Below are 18,237 nucleotides of genomic sequence, written 5' to 3'. Positions count from 1 at the left end.
CAATTCTTTTTTTTTTTCATGTAGAATCTTTAATTTGATGAACCCTTAGCTCCATTATATCACACATTCCCTACCCCATCCTCCCAGTGTAGTATATCACTGCTGAGGTTAAATCAATATTCATTTCTTGTAAATGTTAAGTACCAAGCTGAGTAGGATAGTGTGTTTTTTTTTCCCTTGTATAGGTTTTGTTTTTCCCCCTAAATAATTGTGTTACTTTTTTGTTTGCTTAGTTTTCATCTTACCAATTGTCAAACCAATTTGAAAATTCATTAGCTTAGTTGTTGTTTTTTTTCTTGGAATCCCTTTGTCTGGAACCACCTTTTTCTGTTCCATTCGACCAGTTGTTCTTATTTCATAGCTGTTCTGTAATCTTGCTTCACCATCATCATGGAACTTTTCTTTGTCTTTCTATTTTAATGGATCTCTGGGTTTTTTGGATTCCTTATTTTCTCTTTCATGGTTTATTTTCTCATTTTGATGGCATACATCCTCCTGTAAGTTCCTGAGAAAGGGTCACGTGAGACAATATTTTGAGATTTCACATACCTGAAAATATATTTAATCTGCTGTCTTCCCTTGTTGATAATTTGATTAGATGTCAAGATTTAGGTTGAAACTGTAATGGTGGATATGTGACACAAATAGTGAACCCTAATGTAAAATATGGACTTAGGTTAATAGTATTATATCACTATTCATCAGCTGTATTAACATAGCACTATTCATCAGCTGTATTAAATGTACTATACTAATGCAAGATGTTAATAATAGGGGAAATGGGGGAAGTGAGGAGTTATATGGAAACTCTCTATACTTTCCGTTAAATTTTCTGTAAACCTAAAACCACTCAAAAAAATATTCCGTCTTTAAGTTGAATATCAACCTCTTCATATGGTTCAACTTAAAAGTACATACACTGGGCTTCCCTGGTGGCGCAGTGGTTGAGAGTCCGCCTGCCGATGCAGGGGACGCGGGTTCGTGCCCCAGTCTGGGAAGATCCCACATGCCGCGGAGTGGCTGGCCCGTGACCCATGGCTGCTGAGCCTGCGCGTCCGGACCCTGTGCTCCGCAACGGGAGAGGCCACAGCAGTGAGAGGCCCGCATAGCGCAAAAAAAAAAAAAAAAGTACATACACTTTCACTATTAAGTAAAGTGTTATCATTCGGGTGCTTCACCCTTCATTCCTGCCATGCCTGGTGTCCCAGAGTTTGGAGACTCTGGTTAAATTTCTCTACATAATAAGACGTCTGCCTCCTTTGGTTGTGGAAGAGAAGTACTTGCCGGAGTGCTCTTGGTGGGGACAAGAGCATGGGTTCCATTGTTCTTCATACAGATTTTCAATCAGTTCCGCTGTTTTTGGCCAGCTACCTTACTGCTGCTTTCTCTGGTACCTGGTGCCTCCGGTTCCTGAGATGTTCCAGGGTTTTTTGTTCACATCAGCTTGCTCCTTGTATCTAGGTATCCCTTCACAAGCTGGCACTTAGGTTTTAGCTCCTTCAACTCCCTTAAATAATTTACCACACTTTATCAGCTCTCCATCTACAAAAATTTGTGTCCTCTGTTGTCTCCTTTTGTATTTTTTGTTTTGTTTTGAAGATTTATATCTTTTTTATTCATTTACTATTTAGTGAGATTTCTAAAGGAAGTAGAGAAGCATACTATGTTCAATATGTCTTGTTTAACCAATCTGCTTTCATTTTGATCAATAAGGGTTTGGTTTTAATTCATTTTGTTTTCTTCTGTTTTTAATAATTATTCTAATTTATTGGTTATGTGTTCTCTTTAGAGCTCTGGGCAGCTCTCTTAGGGAGGATGCTATTGAAAGATGGTGCTTTTTAGATAACAAATAATACTTAAAATGTCTGGAAAAATTGTCTCCAGAATCATGGTTGTGAACTAAAGTGTATATTTTTAAGTTGTTCACAGGGCTTAGAGCTCCTGCCAGAGGACTGTTACTCTTTGGTCCACCTGGAAATGGGAAAACAATGCTGGTAAGAATTCTTTTTATTTTTTAAACTTAAAAAATATATATATTTATTTATTTGGTTGTGCAGGGTCTTAGTTGCAGCATGTGTGCTCCTTAGTTGTGGCAGGCGGGCTCCTTAGTTACAGCTCGCTGGCTCCTTAGTTGTGGCATGCGAACTCTTAGTTGCTGCATGCATGTGGGATCTAGTTCCCTGACCAGGGATTGAATCCAGGCCCCTTGCATTGGGATTGCAGAGTCTTAACCACTGGACCACCAGGGAAGTCCCAAGAATTCTTTTTTTTTTTTTGCGGTACGTGGGCCTCGCACTGTTGTGGCCTCTCCTGTTGCGGAGCACAGGCTCCGGACGCGCAGGCTCAGCGGCCATGGCTCACGGGCCTAGCCACTCCGCAGCATGTGGGATCTTCCCAGACCGGGGCACGAACCCATGTCCCCTGCGTCGGCAGGTGGAATCTCAACCACTGCGCCACCAGGGAAGCCCCCCAAGAATTCTTTTTAAATTTGCATGTTCTATTGAGATATTTGGGAGATAATATGAAAAAAGAAACTTTTCATTGTCCCTGAGTCTATTATTTATGACTTGCCTTTGCTATAATATACTTTTTTTATGGCCATACTGCGTGACTTGCAGGATCTTAGTTCCCTGGCCAGGGATTGAACCCAGGGCCACAGCAGTGAAAACGCCAAGTCCTAACCTCTGAACCACCAGGGAACTCCCAATTTTTAAACTAATTTTTAATGACGAAGTAGGTGGAAACCCACATACGTTATCTTCCATAGTAGTTTGGGGCTGGCTAAATTTAATAGTGTAATTTTCATTATTTTCCCAAGTTAAATAATAAAATTTTACTGCAGAAGAGCTTACCTTACTATATTGAGTATCTTCCTAATCTTTGATTTTTTTTTTTACTATTGTTAACAGGTTTATTTAAATAATCAGCATGATACAGATTTCTTTCTTTTTTTTTTAATTGAGGCATAATTGACATACAACAGATTTTATTTTTCCTGTGTCCTTTTGCCAAAAGTTTTTGGTAGGATTTGGATATCTTTCTCCTGCATAGCTCTCCTAGAGGGAAAACATAAATAGGGAAAGAGTAACTTTTTCCGTTAGCTGTTTGTCTTTCTCCGAGCAGTTATCTTCTATAACTAGGAAGAGAATAATACCCTCTTTTTTTTTTTTTCTTTAAACTCTCCCTGTCACTTCTCTCTTAGAGAAAAAGAGAGTGGAAAGAAGCATAGCTCTTCCTAGACCTTTTCCTCATTGCTGAGAAGAAAGCACGTTGATTGCCATACGTTGAGAATTGTGTCATGGCTTATATTTTTAGGAAATCTTTTCTAGAACTTAAATTGATCAGATGTGGTTATCTTTTTAAAGCAGTTGAACTAATACAGTATTTACCCTTGTGATTTTTAAAGGCTAAAGCAGTAGCTGCAGAATCTAGTGCAACCTTCTTTAATATAAGTGCTGCAAGTTTAACTTCAAAATACGTGAGTGTTCTTTTTTCCAGTATTGTCATGTTCTCAGTTACTGTCTAAACGTTACTGTGTTAAGTATAAATGGTAAGAACATTACACCAAAATGTTTTTCTTTGAGTTTTATATCTATTATTTAGATATGCTGAATATCACTCTTCAAAGTAGAAAGTTATGTGCATTTGCTAGGCTCTTTTAAAATTGAAATTATTCTGTTAAATACTGTATTTGTTTGCTAGGGCTGTGTATTAAAGTACCACAAACTGGCTGGCTTGAACAATAGAAATTTATTTTATTGTATTTTGGAGGCTAGAAGTCCAAGATCAGGTATTGGCAGGAGTCTCAATTTTGTAAAGTAATTAAAAATAACTATAAAATGATACTTTTCCTGGTTAAATTTTGCTTCCTGTGTGAAATTTTATAAGTAAAATTGTTATGAAAGTAGGTTTACCCATATTATGCACATACTATAACAGAAAGCACTGTCTTGGAAGCTAGGAGGTAGGGATTCCACCCTAACTTTTACATGCCGAGCTGGCCTTAAGAAAGTATCACTTTAGTCTTTACTTCATTTATTTTTTAAAAATATAAACCAGGTTCTATTTATTAAATACATAGATCTTCTTTCAAATTCATGTACAAGATTTGTTAGCAGTTATGAATAAGTCTTACTGTATTTACTTCACTTATAAAGTGTTGATGTCATAAGAGGTGATCTCTTGCAATTCCTTCCGGCTCTGAGAATATTTGTTTTGAAGATTCTAATTCTGGGGCCTTTCCTTTTTTCTTTTATTTAATTTTCAATAAAAAGAATAGATGCCACCTAGAGAACAAAATAGTTTTTGCAGTAGATTACCACAAACCTCATGACTCTTTCGTTAGATGCTTTGGTGCATAGAATGGCTTTAGTATAGTATTTCAGCCCCTGGGAATGTCTTAAGGAGTGTTCATAGACCTCCTAGAAATACTTTGATATTTATTGACAGTGATATTGTGAGAATGGGTTTTCACGGTGTTCTCAGTAGAGCAAGTTTTATTTAGAGCATTTTCCAACTTACCTGCTTCTATAAATATACCCTGCAACCTAGGGCTTAAGAATACGTGCCGCATCTCTCTCTTCTCTAGTATTCCCTCTTTCTCAGTAGTTATATCCCAATAGCTATTCCATTCTCAAGTCTTAGGAATGCAGAGTGAAACAAGACAGAGATATTTATCATTTTTTAAAGTACTCACCAGACTGTCTTAAATAATAAATAAGTAGTCTATTTTCTAAAATTATAAGGGACAATTCAGTAACACCCCCATTCCTTAAACCAAATCTTTGGTTGTTGCAAAGAAAGGAAATTAACTTCCTAGGTTCTAGACTTTTAATAGTGAAATTTAAAAAGCTGGAATAATCTTGCATTTTATGGGTATAACAGTGTATAATGCCTTGTTTTAGGTGGGAGAAGGAGAGAAATTGGTGAGAGCTCTTTTTGCTGTGGCTCGAGAACTTCAACCTTCTATAATTTTTATAGGTAAGAACATGTTTTCCAACAACTTAGTTGAGCATTTGTAAAATTCCCTTTTCCAAATGTGAGGGATATGATGGGAAAGATTATTCAGAAGTAAAAAGGTTTTTTTTAATTTATTTTTATTGAAGTATAGTTGCAGAAGTAAAAAGTTTTAAAGAAGCACAAAGTTAAAAACTGTCTAATAAATTGAGTAGGACCCATTATATTAGTAACCTAAGTGGTAAACTAGAGATCCTTTTATTTCCTCTAGATGAAGTTGATAGCCTTTTGTGTGAAAGAAGAGAAGGAGAACACGATGCTAGTAGACGTCTAAAAACTGAATTTCTAATAGAATTTGATGGTGTAAGTATTGATTATGATATTTTTAATGTGGTAGCATTTTAGGGTATTTTCCTATTGAATGGCCCAAATTAGAAATAGATATCTTTATTATGTTTTTCTTTGTTATTTATCTAAAAGTATTGAAAAAAAAAATTTGGCTTATAGGTACAATCTGCTGGAGATGACAGAGTGCTTGTAATGGGTGCAACTAACAGGCCACAAGAGCTTGATGAGGCTGTTCTCAGGTAGGGAGATTTATGTAGAAACGCACACATTTATTACAGATGTATTTACTCATGTGTTCATCTGACGTATTTCTTGTTTCCTTCTCTCTCAATTTTAAGACTAAATTCATTATTTTCCTCTCTATATCCATCTTCTGGTCTCTTGTTACCAACTGAAGATTTTGAGGACAGGGCCAGCATGATATCAGGAAAACTATTTTTAACTTTATGGTTTTAGGGAAATTACTTATTTCTTCTGGGTTGGATTAAAGTATCAAAACACCAAAACTGACTTTTACCCTCTTTTACTGGGCTTCATGAGAAGCTGATAAAGCACAGCTCGTGGGAGCCATATGCTCCCTTCTCCTATGTTTGATCAAATTTATTCCCTTTCTACTGGGAGGATAGTTTGGCTCAGCATAAAATTCTTGGATCTCCCGTTCTTTTCCTGAGGAATTTATAACATTGCCCCATTGTTTCTAGGATTGGATGTTGCAGTGTGAAAGTCTGAAGCCAGCCTGCTTTTATTCACATTTATGGGTTAATCCAGTAGAGTTAGTGTCTAATCTCCTTTCTAATACTCCTACTACTACTTTTGTAGCCTTTGTTTCTGTGGTGGTTTTTGTTTTCTTTTTTATTGGTTTCCTGATCTCTGCAAACCCATTTTTCATCTTCTGTTGTCTACTTCTTTGAGCCTTTGTATGTCATTTCCTTGAGCCTTTATATCTCACTGAGCTCTTATTTCATAGGAGCCTTTTTTTTTCATCAAATTATTTTATTTCTTGGAAAGATATTTGGTCACTATTTTAATTTGCTTTATGGCAAAATCCTCTTGTGCATGTTCTTCATTTTATCTGTTTTATGTTTACTGTATTCTTTCCCCTCTCTTTTTTGGCACTGTTTTTTAAAATCAGTCCTATGCTTTTGTCTCTTTTGCTTATTAATTTTATTTGAATAAGGGGAGTTTTCTTGGAAAACCTAATTTGGAAGGATATTGTAGAAGAGCTAGAAAAGTAAGATAGCAACCATGTATCTTGAGTTGTCCTATGAATACCCTGGACTGGTGGGCAGTCTCCCTGACTCACAACAAAGCCGTACCTGATAAAGAAGTATACGTGTATATAAATAAGCGATTGGGTTGATTTAGTCTTCTTCAACTGAAAAAGACTGGTCATTGCAAAACAGTTTGTCATCTTGCCAGACTGATTGATGTCGTCTTACAAAGATGATGTATCTTTGAGTTTCTTTGTTCAGCCTCATCTTCCTTGCCATTCCCTTGCTACTGACTAGGGTCACATGATCTACAGAGCCAGTCCTCACATGTTTGTTTAAATATGGGGAGGTCAGTTTTATTATCCCTCAGAGTGTGCTCTCTGTTTCCTCTGGAAAATTCTGCTCTGACAGCCATGTCTAAAATTTGCAGTGGCAGGTGCTGTCTGTATTCACCTTTGTCAGTGTAATTTTCACTGCCCTAGGCAGCCCTTCTTCATATATTTTAGTTCTGTAAATGTTACGTAGTTTGTTGATGATGGAGTTTACATTTCTGTTTCTGTTGTCCTTGTTGGTTTTAATTGTTTTCAGTTTCAAGAAGACAGCAGAGATCTGTTTCTTCAACTTCTTATATCAGATATTTTGTTTTAAAGTGTTACTGCTGTTAAAAAAATACAAATACATAAATGGTTAATTTAATTCTGACAATATTGAATTAAGGATTTTTAAACATTAACTAGAATTTTTTTTAACTTTTTATTGGAGTATATTTGATTTACAATTTTGTGTTAGTTTCAAGTGTATAGCAAAGTGAATCAGTTATACATATATCCACTCTTTTTTAGATTATTTTCCCATATAGGTCATGACAGAGTATTGGGTAGTGTTACCTGTGCTATGCAGTAGGTCCTTATTAGTTATCTATTTTATATATTTAACTAGAATATTTTAAAAGAGTAACTTTTATACTGATAACTACTAAAATGTATTCAAATGCCTTCAGCATTATATTTAAAGCTTTGTTCTTGTTATGTGCTACTTGAACTGAATTATCTGTAAATTCAAAACTATATTTCTGAGATGGCTTGAATCCTTTTTTTAGGCGTTTCACCAAACGGGTATATGTGTCTTTGCCAAATGAGGAGGTATGTATCTGTGTTTGAATTTTTTTTAAGGCAGAAACAAGAACTACCATCTTGACAGTATTAAGTCTTCCAGTGCATGGTACAGCTGCATTGGAAACGTTTGGTGGTTTCTTAAAAAGATAAACAGAAAACTTACTGTAAGACCCCAAAATTTCATTCCCAAGAATCTACCCAAGAGAAATGAAAACATATGTCTACACAGACATGTACAAGAATTTTTATAACAGCATTATAAATAATAGCCAAGAACTACAGAGAATCTAAAATAGTCTTCAGGCTTCCCTGGTGGCCTGAATCCACCTGCCAGTGAAGGGGACACAGGTTCGAGCCCTGGTCTGGGAAGATCCCACATGCTGCAGAGCAACTAAGTAGACCCCGTGCTCCGCAACAAGAGAAGCCACCACAATGAGAAGCCCACACACCACAACAAAGAATAGCCCCTGCTTGCTGCAACTAGAGAAGGCCCACATGCAGCAATGAAGACCCAACACAGCCAAAAATAAATAAATAAATAAATTTTTAAAAATCCTTAAAAAAAAAGTCGTCACTTGGTGAAAGGATATACAAATGTGGTATATCCATTTAATGGAATACTGGAATAAAAGGAATGAGCTACTTACACATACCATAATATGGATGAACCTCAAAAACATTATACTAAATAAAGATGCCAGATACAAAAGATTTCCTATCATATGATTCCATTTTTATGAAATGTCTAGAAAAGGCTCACTTCTGGAAACAAAGTAGATAGTGATTAGGTAAGGCTGTGGGTGGAAGTCGGGATTAACTGCAAACAGGCACAAGTGAACTTTTTGGGGTGATAGAAATGTTCTAAAATTGGATTATGGTGATGGTTGCACAATTCTAAACTTATTAAAAGTCATTGAATTATACACTTCAGAAGGGTGAGATTCCATGTTACATGAATTCATATCTCTATAAAACTTTTTTTTTAAATTGTGGTGTCTAGCTCAGACCCTTAGCATCTTTGGTAGTAACAGCAGCTACTTTCTTAGTGTTTTATTTGGATTGTTTTTAACTCTTTCAGGAACTCTCAAAAAATTGTTATTTTAACAGATATATGTGTGAGGCTCTAAGAGGTAGAGTGGTTTGTATAAGATAATTCAGTTCCTAAATCCTGGATATTTTATTAAGCCAATTCTTAGGACTGATAATTCTTTAATATTTCTTTTCAGACACGACTACTTTTATTAAAAAATCTATTATGTAAACAAGGAAGCCCATTGACCCAAAAAGAACTAGCACAACTTGCTAGGTGAGTAATTTGATTTAGTCTATCTTGCAGTTGTTTTTTTTTAAGAATTCTTTTTGTTTTCTTTAAAGTAAGCTCATGAATGAAATGAGTAATTTATCTATCAGAAAACTTCTTATTGTTTCATTCTCTACTTCCTTTACCTTCTTTCATCTCATTTTCTTATATATATGGTGTCTAAATTTTAGTTTCTAGATCCTCTAGAAGACATGACCTAAACAGCTAATGATGGTAGTATATATTCTTTTTATAAATTTATTAAAACTTATAAGTGGTATTAAAGTAATTTTTAATAAATTTATTTTATTTATTTTTGGCTGTGTTGGGCTTTCTCTAGTTTTGGTGAGCGGGGGCTATTCTTCGTTGTGGTGTGTGGGCTTCTCATTGCAGTGGCTTCTCTTGTTGCAGAGCACAGGCTCTAGGCGCGTGGGCTTCAGTAGTTGTGGAACATGGGCTCTAGAGTACAGGCTCAGTAGTTGAGGCTCACAGGCTTAGTTGCCCCGTGGCATGTGGGATCTTCCTGGACCAGCACTCGAACCTGTGTTCCCTGCATTGGCAGGCAGGTTCTTAACCACTGTGCCACCAGGGAAGCCCTGAAGTAATTTTTAAAATGTAAAACATCTCATATCTGCCTACACCAACACATATTTTCACTTAAACTTATTTTGCTTACACATAATTTTTTTTTTTCTTTTTTTTTTGCGGTACGCGGGCCTCACTGCTGTGGCCTCTCCCGTTGCAGAACACAGGCTCCGGACGCGCAGGCTCAGCAGCCATGGCTCACGGGCCCAGCCGCTCCGGCATGTGGGATCTTCCTGGACCGGGGCACGAACCCGTGTCCCCTGCATTGGCAGGCAGACTCTCAACCACTGCGCCACCAGGGAAGCCCCACATAATTTTTTTAAACTTTGACTTCTTCAGCTTTTTTTTATGAGTGGTGTATTAAGTAGAAACTGAATATAGGAGATACACTCATGAATTTTAGTCATTGAAAAAAATCTCATAAAGTAATTTAAAATGTTCAACAAGAATGTGAATAGCTAGTTATGTTGGTAAAAACTCTGAGTTCCCAGATACCTATGAAAAAATAACAAATTCAGTACTTGGAAATACTGAGATCCTTCTTTGAATTCCAATAAAATATTTTGCTAATAATGTTTGTGCAGTTATTTAACATAGTACATCATAAGTAAATGCTTTTTTTCCTGTTTTATTTTCCTCTTCCTCTTTGCCTCCCTAGTTCTTAGTTCCCTTTGATAGTGTCTTGGCTGCCCAGGATCTGCACTGTGGCATCCCATTCAGGTGTGCCTCCTTTTGCCAATGTCTTCTATCCCAGACCCTTCCTTCACCCTGTCTGTCCTACATTTAAAGAAATCTTCCTTGATTGGCCCTCATTTCATCAAGGCAGTTCTCTTTGTGAAGATAAAGACTCATTAACTTATAGAGAAGTAATTGTGGTTATGTGTCAGTTGGCCAGCAATGGCTTATAGATGTTACCTTTCCAGGGCACAAATTTACAATTTAATGGAGGCTCCTGGAGATATAGTATACTTTAATCTAAAGGAATGGTTCTAATAATGAAAATTCGAGGCATTATAAGGAACCAGTCGGCTGTTTGTTTTTAGCAAGTAGGCCTTCCTCTCCCCTTCAAATCAAATCACATAGCTGTCTGCTTGATAACAAAGGCAAGCTAGGTTTTACTCTTATTCTGTGGAGATTTAAATCTGCAAAGGTGAAAATAAGTTGCTCTTTCTTCTTTCCCATTCTCAGAATGACCGATGGATACTCAGGAAGTGATCTAACAGCTTTGGCAAAAGATGCAGCACTGGGTCCTATCCGAGGTAGGAATACAAAAGCTTGAAACATTTACAACTGTTTATTAGACCACTTCAGAAGTTTAAGAAGTCCCTATTGAGAGGTATTTTTTATTAGTAAGAAAGCAGTAAAACTATATCAGTGGAAAACTTGATTAAAACTTGATACAAAGTTTCTAGACTTAGGGTCAACAAACCTTTCTGAAAATAGTTTTAGACTCATGGGCTGCATATGCTCTGTTGCATCTTCTTCTCACTCTTCTTCTGACTCCTCCTCCTCCTCCTGCTCATCCTCCTCTTTTTTTTTTTTCCAACAACAACAAAAAGCTGTGAAACCATTCTTAGCTCACAGACAATACAAAGACAGTCCGTGGATCAGTGGACCATGACCCCTGTTCTGGACAGCAGGTTTCGCTTCTTGATAGTAGGTTAGCAGCAGAAAACTCAAGAAAATGAGAACTTTTTAAAGCAAGTGGAAAAGAATAATAAAGGGAAGATTTTCTCATCTATTTTTTGGTTGTTTTCATTTCAGTATTCTAGTATGACTTGAAATTAATGTGTGTAAGGAAACATATAAATAGAAGTTTTTACTTTTATCATTATATGTTATCTTTTGAAAAATTGCAGCAAAGTATATCATTCATTGCTCTGTTTTGATTCAAGGTAATTTGTTGACTCTGAAATACCACATCTATCATTTTTAGGTTATGTTAGATTAAACTCACTGTGATAATCACTTTAGAGTAGATGTTCTCAGCTACTCTTCCACAGGCAGCATGGGCAGTGGATGGGTGATGCTCTCAGGTACGCACTCAGATTACTGGCTATGGTGGTAAAATTGAACATGGAACATTCAACTTCTAGAACATATCTCTCACAGTGAAACAGGGTACTGATTAAGAACTGCTGCTTGAAAGAATAATAAATGTAACCTTGAGAATATAGTTTGAAACTCTGGGTAAAGCATTTTAGTCAAGCTTTCTTTCTGCAGGAGGCATGAAATCTTGTTCAGATACTGGACTCAGAATCAGTAGCTAATGTATAAATCGTGTATTTTTTAGAATATTTTAGCTGTTATTCTGAAACAAAGTTGTTGGCTTAAAACAACGAATGCCTTTTATAAAGAACAAGTTGTATTATTTTAAGTTTACTATGAAATTTGTAGAATCTGTTGTTCTTGAGCAATATATAAAGAAATTGAATGCCTTCCTAAGAAGGAATATTATTCTAAGCATTTATAAATTGTATGTGCTCTTAATATTAATGTATGTCTCTTTTAATATAATGATTTATATTGAACATATACTTTTAGATTACTGTACATCGTTAGTTTAAACTTGGAAGTCTTTTTTTTGTAAGTGACATTTATATTTTACAGAACTGAAACCAGAACAAGTGAAGAATATGTCTGCCAGTGAGGTATACTATTTTACAATTATCTTTTTTTCGTTCTGGTCCTCTAGATTGTAAAACATATCTTTTGTCTGGATTTTTCTAGTTTATCTGATTAGAAACTAGAAAAAGTTAATTTTGCTTCATTTCAAAATATGGAGGACTGTCTAACTAGTCTCTTATGGTGTCCTTTGGTAATACACAATAAATATACATAATCATTAAGTCATTTTCTGTCAAATCATATTACATAAATACTAAACAGAACAAAATTATAGGCAACTTGAGGATTTTATACATTATGAATATAGCTTGTAACAGGTTAATCGCTTGATGTTCTATTTTGTTAGTTTTTCAGTAATGTTTATGTCTTCCTTATAAAAGCAATACAGTTTCCATTGTAATGTAATTCATTACATTTAAAAAATATGGGAGGTCCCCTTATGGGATGCTGAAGCATTTCTTCTGAAAAAAATTGCCAGCAAAATATAGAATTGGATATGCAGAATGATCATAACTATGTAATCAGCCAGTTTAAATCAGATTTGAATTATGTAACTTATCTCTCAGAGCTCAGATAGCACCGAAACATTACTAACCAAAGAGACTTCATTCTTGGAACAGAAGAGAGACTAGAACTCCAGTGGAGTCCAAATGTGAACTGAAAACAAAACAAACAAACAAAAAAACCAATAAAAAACCCCAGAGGCGTGGGCTGGAGGCTGGTGGCTGGTGGCTGGCTAGGGGATCTGCACATTACATTGCAGAGAGTCCTGTCCAAGTGAACTCTTAACATAGAGAATAAATGTACTTGAGTATGAGTACATTTTGACAGTCTTTTTTCTTCAGGCTTCCAAGTAAATTTGAGGTTGTCTTCAGGCATCTTGTGCATGGTGCTTAACCAACTACATTACTAAGAAAGCCTTCAGACTTCTTGCAACCACCTTTTTCCATTTCAGCGGTCTAGTTTACCTGGCGTGTGTTTGACATGAATGAAGCTTAGGAATAGAGAATTCCACATGTCATATACTTTAGTGTTTAGCTACTATTACCTTAAAAATTCATGTTTAAAGTATAAGTTTCAGGTCCCTTTTATCTGATTCATAATTTTGATTCCACATTTTTCTAATTTTTAAAAATGTATTAGTACTGTCTTGAGGTTATAATTTATTTACAGTATCCCATCAATATGTTATTTTTTAAGATGTTCTTATACTCATAGCATAACCTAATAGTACTTTTCTACCCAGAAAGTAAGCATTGTGCATGAATTATTTCTTTGCCACACACCACTCTCCCTACCTTGGACTCAGGACCGGTAAACTTGATATTTCATATATGTACTCTGGCCCCCTAAAGTTGAGGAAAGGCCCATTGTGTGACATTTTAGGCCTCTGTCTTTGTCCCTTGGACAGACCATATACTAAAATTAAAACTACTGAATGAATTACAAAAAATAACATTACTGGTACCTTTTGTGACCATTCCACTAATTATGTGTAGTCAGGTTACAGTGTTATAGTTTTTGGTTCTACTGTATACTTTGATTCAGTTTAAGTTTATTTTTAACCTAATGATTTTAGTATTAATAATTTGATAATAGCTTTTAGTCATTAGTCCTGGCTTATGAGTTAATATTTATAAAGCACTTAGAAAAGTCTGGCAATAGTGAATACTGCATAGGTATCCATTAAATAATTTTAAAATACATAAATACTAAATAATGGCAATTTATTATAGAGATCAAGGAAATCCATTCTATTTTCTTATTTATGAGATGACAGAAAAACACAAGTAGTTTGGTTTTAAAATTGTATACTAGAATTTTTTTCAGCCATTCTTCGGTACAATTTTAATAATTGTGTTATCAGGTGCTGGTCTATATGCAGAAATTTAGATGAGATATACCTAATTTGCCTTTTATAGTTTATAAGAATAGAAACTCAAATAATTGTGTTAGAATTCTGTGTTTTTAAAAGGTAGTGCTGAAAATCATTGGTTATAAATTCAGAGTATAATGTACTTTGTTTATAAAGCACACAGTTTGTATCCAGTTCAACTTTATTAGTTCTTTTATTATTTTGTTTTGATAAGACTTCTTTGCTATTTATTTTTCCCTCTTTACTTAACTAGCTACCGGTTGATTTTTCCTGTTATATACATTAGTCTCTTAGTAACTTTAAAATATCATATTTTCTATATAACTTTTAAAGGTTACTTTTCATTTAAAGTTATTACAAAATATTGGCTATATACCCCATGTTGTACAATACATCCTTGAGCCTATCTTACACCCGATAGTTTGTACCTCCCACTCCCCCATGCCTACATTGCCCCTCTCGCCCTCTCCCTGCTGGTAACCACTAGTTTGTTCTCTATATCTGAGTCTGCTTCTTTTTTGTTATATTCACTAGTTTGTTGTATTTTTTGAATTCCACATGTAAGTGATATCATACAGTATTTGTCTTTCTCTGTCTCATTTAGTTCACTTAGCATAATATCCTCCAAGTCCATACATGTTGCTGCAAATGGCAAAATTTTGTACTTTTTTATGGCTGAGTAGTATTCCATTGTGTGTATAATATATGTGTGCATATATATATATTATACACACACACACACACCCCACATCTTTATCCATTCATCTGTTGATGGACACTTAGGTTGCTTCCATATCTTGGCAATTGTAAATAAGGCTGCTATGAACATTGGGGTGCATGTATCTTATCAAATTAGTGTTTTTGTTTTTTTCAGATATATACCCAGGTGTGGAATTGCTGGGTCATATGGTAGTTCTAGTTTTGGTTTTCTGAGAAACCTCCATACTGTTTTCCACAGTGAAATACACACACACACACACACACACACACACACCAAACTATGAACATAAATTAGAATTTCATCAAAAGCTTTTGAAACCTTAATCTTAATAACAGATATTCAGGAGTATCATAGATAATACTCACATTACATTCATCATTCTTCTAAATTTTGGGCTTTAGGAAGAGCCAGTGTGTGTTTTACAGTTAAATAAGGGGCAAATAGGGGTCATGCAGCGATTACGGTAACAATATATCCTTTTCCATTTTGACAAATTTTTCAGATTAGGCTACAAGTTACAAATGTAGTTCATTTTCTTAATCTATGCTATGTTGATATTAGAGAGGATGTGGAGTAGTTAGATTGGGTTTTATAAGAGTAATAAAAAGAATAATATAGATAAATATCAGTTGTTGAAGTTTTATCTCCAGTTCTTCTTTAACTTCTTATTTGGGAGCAAAATATACATGTGATAATACATAAGTGATAATTTTTAATACTGGTCATCTTGTGCCAAACTCCATTTTGCCTTTTGAAAATCCTTAGGTAAAAATTAGGTATTTATTAACTCAGTATTGTTTTATTTTACTTTCTTGAAGCCAATTAAAAATCTCAGAATATAAGACCAAATTGACATAAAAATGTATTATAAGCAATACTAATATTAGAAAATTTCAGACATAAGCCTCCTCCATGTTGTAGTTAAAGAGCAATATTTCCTTCAAAGTCCTGTGTACATCTTGTAAACTCCTCTTTCCTTTCTGATAAACCTGGCATGAATTTAGCTAGAGTGTGTTTGTGGTGAGTGAGACTTGAGAGTGCAAAATTCCGTGGAACTATACGCAGAAAAAAAACTGGAAGGAGATAAGCCAAATAGTTGTTGTATATCTGAACGGTGGAATTGTGAGTGATTCTTTTTTCGGATTGTCTGTATTTTGTCAAATTTTCTGTAATGAGTATGTCTTGTTTTTATAATGGGAAAATATTGCGATTTAAAATGTTAATACCTAGGAGCTAAAACGTGAAATGAAAGTATATTGGTATAGCATTTTGGTAGGATTTCTTATATAGCAAACTTGCCTAATAAAGAATAATATATAAAATAAGATGATTGGCATGATTTTCTAAGAATACATCTCTATATATTTTAACATTAATAAACAGCATCATTACTTTTATCCGTCATTGGGTTAACTATTGCATATGTGTTCATCTATCATCATGTGTGTTTTTTTAATCTAGATGAGAAATATTCGATTATCTGACTTCACCGAATCCTTAAAAAAGATAAAACGCAGCGTGAGTCCTCAAACCTTAGAAGCATACATACGTTGGAACAAGGATTTTGGAGATACTACTGTTTAAACCTGCAGAACGTTTTACTTTCCAAGAGAGAAACCTACCATCTTCTATGAATAGTTATCTGCTACAGAAACTCAGCCTAAGTTTACAGGACTTTTCAGAGTCTTACAATTATTTGTGCACCCCAGAAGATGAACCGTAAAATAAATTTAAATAAAGTATACAATGCAAATGGAATATTTTGTTTAAGGCCTTCTTGCCTTGATGGTCACAGATATCCCGATGGGCACTGTAAGTTAGAGCAGAACAAAAACTGATTCTGGTCTTCTTTACCAATATAATCATAATGTAAATAATAATTTGTATATTATGTTGCAGATGAAAGTATTCCAGAGACAGTGAATGGTAGAAGACACAAGAGCCTTTGGTTGTTTGTCTTCTGACATCTTTTCTTAAAATAGTAATTTTTCCTATTTTCCTTTCCTACTGTTGTCTTTACTACACTATGGGTGATTGGAATGCCAAACACTCTGTTTCTTTTTTTTTTCTTTTTACAAATTGTGTGCCAAATGAAACTTTTTCCTATGTAACAGTAGGAAAAAAGTATTTTGAAGGTTTTTTTCTTCTTCATAAATCTACAGACATTAAACAATGTATCCTTTTCACTTTTTATTTTTCTATTACCTTTCTACCAAACAATTTAGAAAGTAATATGATAGCAACAAAACAAATCTAGTGAAATGGAGAAGGAGAAATTTTGAAGTTTTCAGACACTCTGTCATACAACATGTAGATCAGTCCTCCTGTGACCTGATGTATTTTTTTTCTAATATATTTGTCAGAAATCTATTGTAGACTGTTAACTTATTCCTAATGGAATTTATTTTCTGTTAGAATTCTAATATTTAAAAAAGCCAATTTTAACTGCTGTAAAAGTGGTTTCTGTACAAGAGAAGGGAAGTACTAGGAGCTAAGACATTTCTAATTTATTGCTTATTACTTTCTTACTGTTTATAGGATAATTACAAGCCAGTGGATTTACCATGTTTTATTCTTAATAATTATTAATCCCTCCAATGAAACTTTAAAAAAAATTACTGAATTTTTATACATTGCATACATTTTATAGGTTTCTTGTGCTCACTTTGTTAACTAAAAAGTTTTAGTCTGTTAAGCTGCCTTTTGTTCCCCAAAAATGTACAGTAATTCTGTTTCTTGTTTGTATAAGTATGCCTGGGTTTTTATTATAAAAACGTTATTGTAGGAAGTAGAGACTCATATCATGGCCTTTTAAATATTGTAATAAAGGCAAATAGATATTTGCCCTTAGTTTACTGGTTAAAAGTTTGTTTATAGAAATTTTCTTTGGTGCTTTTATGTAAAATGTCATGGGTGGAAATAATAATTTTATAGTAGTAACAAATTTTTCATTTAAGAAAAATAGCTTTGGTTTAGAGAGAATATATTAAAGTTAAAAACTTGCCCCCACTAGATAAGAATTTTATAATGAAGACATACATTCTTCTTCACTTTACTCTTTCTCATCTTAAAGATTTATCTAAATATAGAAGATGTATGATTTCTTAAGATCATGTGCTATCTGTAACCATAACTTAAATCATGTTTCTTCTAACCATAGAACTCCCTGGATAATAAAAATGAGGGTTGAGATAAATAGAAAAAAAAATTTTTAAGCCAGAACCATACATATTTTTAGGTCATGAGTAGTATCTTTCTAAGGTCTCAAACTCTAAACCATCCAATATAAAATATTGATAATGACAGATGATGAAATATACACGATGACAAGAATTAGGAACATCCCAAATTAAAACATTTTCAATAAAGCTCATAAAATTTCATTTTTTCTTTTCATTTAGAAAAAGATTAACATTATTGATACTTGGATAACTGGTCAATCGTATTAAAAGTTTGTGTGCTTTAAACTCAACTTTAAAATATAAACTTTAAAATTA

At 34.3% G+C, this 18,237-nt stretch overlaps 1 protein-coding gene across 5 annotated transcripts in view; it reads left to right on the top strand.

Moving 5' to 3' along the window:
• Positions 1–17,605, top strand: part of SPAST (spastin) — a 61,128-nt gene extending 43,523 nt beyond the window's left edge. For 3 of the 5 annotated variants that reach the window (XM_065890884.1, XM_065890881.1, XM_065890882.1), the window contains 10 exons: positions 1,920–1,994; positions 3,407–3,478; positions 4,905–4,980; positions 5,228–5,319; positions 5,464–5,543; positions 7,615–7,657; positions 8,857–8,936; positions 10,704–10,774; positions 12,126–12,166; positions 16,202–16,324. In XM_065890884.1, the coding sequence (XP_065746956.1) occupies positions 1,920–1,994; positions 3,407–3,478; positions 4,905–4,980; positions 5,228–5,319; positions 5,464–5,543; positions 7,615–7,657; positions 8,857–8,936; positions 10,704–10,774; positions 12,126–12,166; positions 16,202–16,324 (753 nt within the window). Of the gene's footprint in view, positions 1–1,919; positions 1,995–3,406; positions 3,479–4,904; positions 4,981–5,227; positions 5,320–5,463; positions 5,544–7,614; positions 7,658–8,856; positions 8,937–10,703; positions 10,775–12,125; positions 12,167–16,201 lie in introns of those variants that run through there. The other 2 variants (XM_065890880.1, XM_065890885.1) reach the window with 2 other exon arrangements.
• Positions 17,606–18,237: the final 632 nt, after the last annotated feature.

The sequence above is a fragment of the Phocoena phocoena genome, chromosome 14 (assembly GCF_963924675.1).
Source record: "Phocoena phocoena chromosome 14, mPhoPho1.1, whole genome shotgun sequence".
NCBI classification, from domain to species: Eukaryota; Metazoa; Chordata; class Mammalia; order Artiodactyla; family Phocoenidae; genus Phocoena; species Phocoena phocoena.
This window is presented reverse-complemented; position numbering and strand designations above follow the sequence as displayed.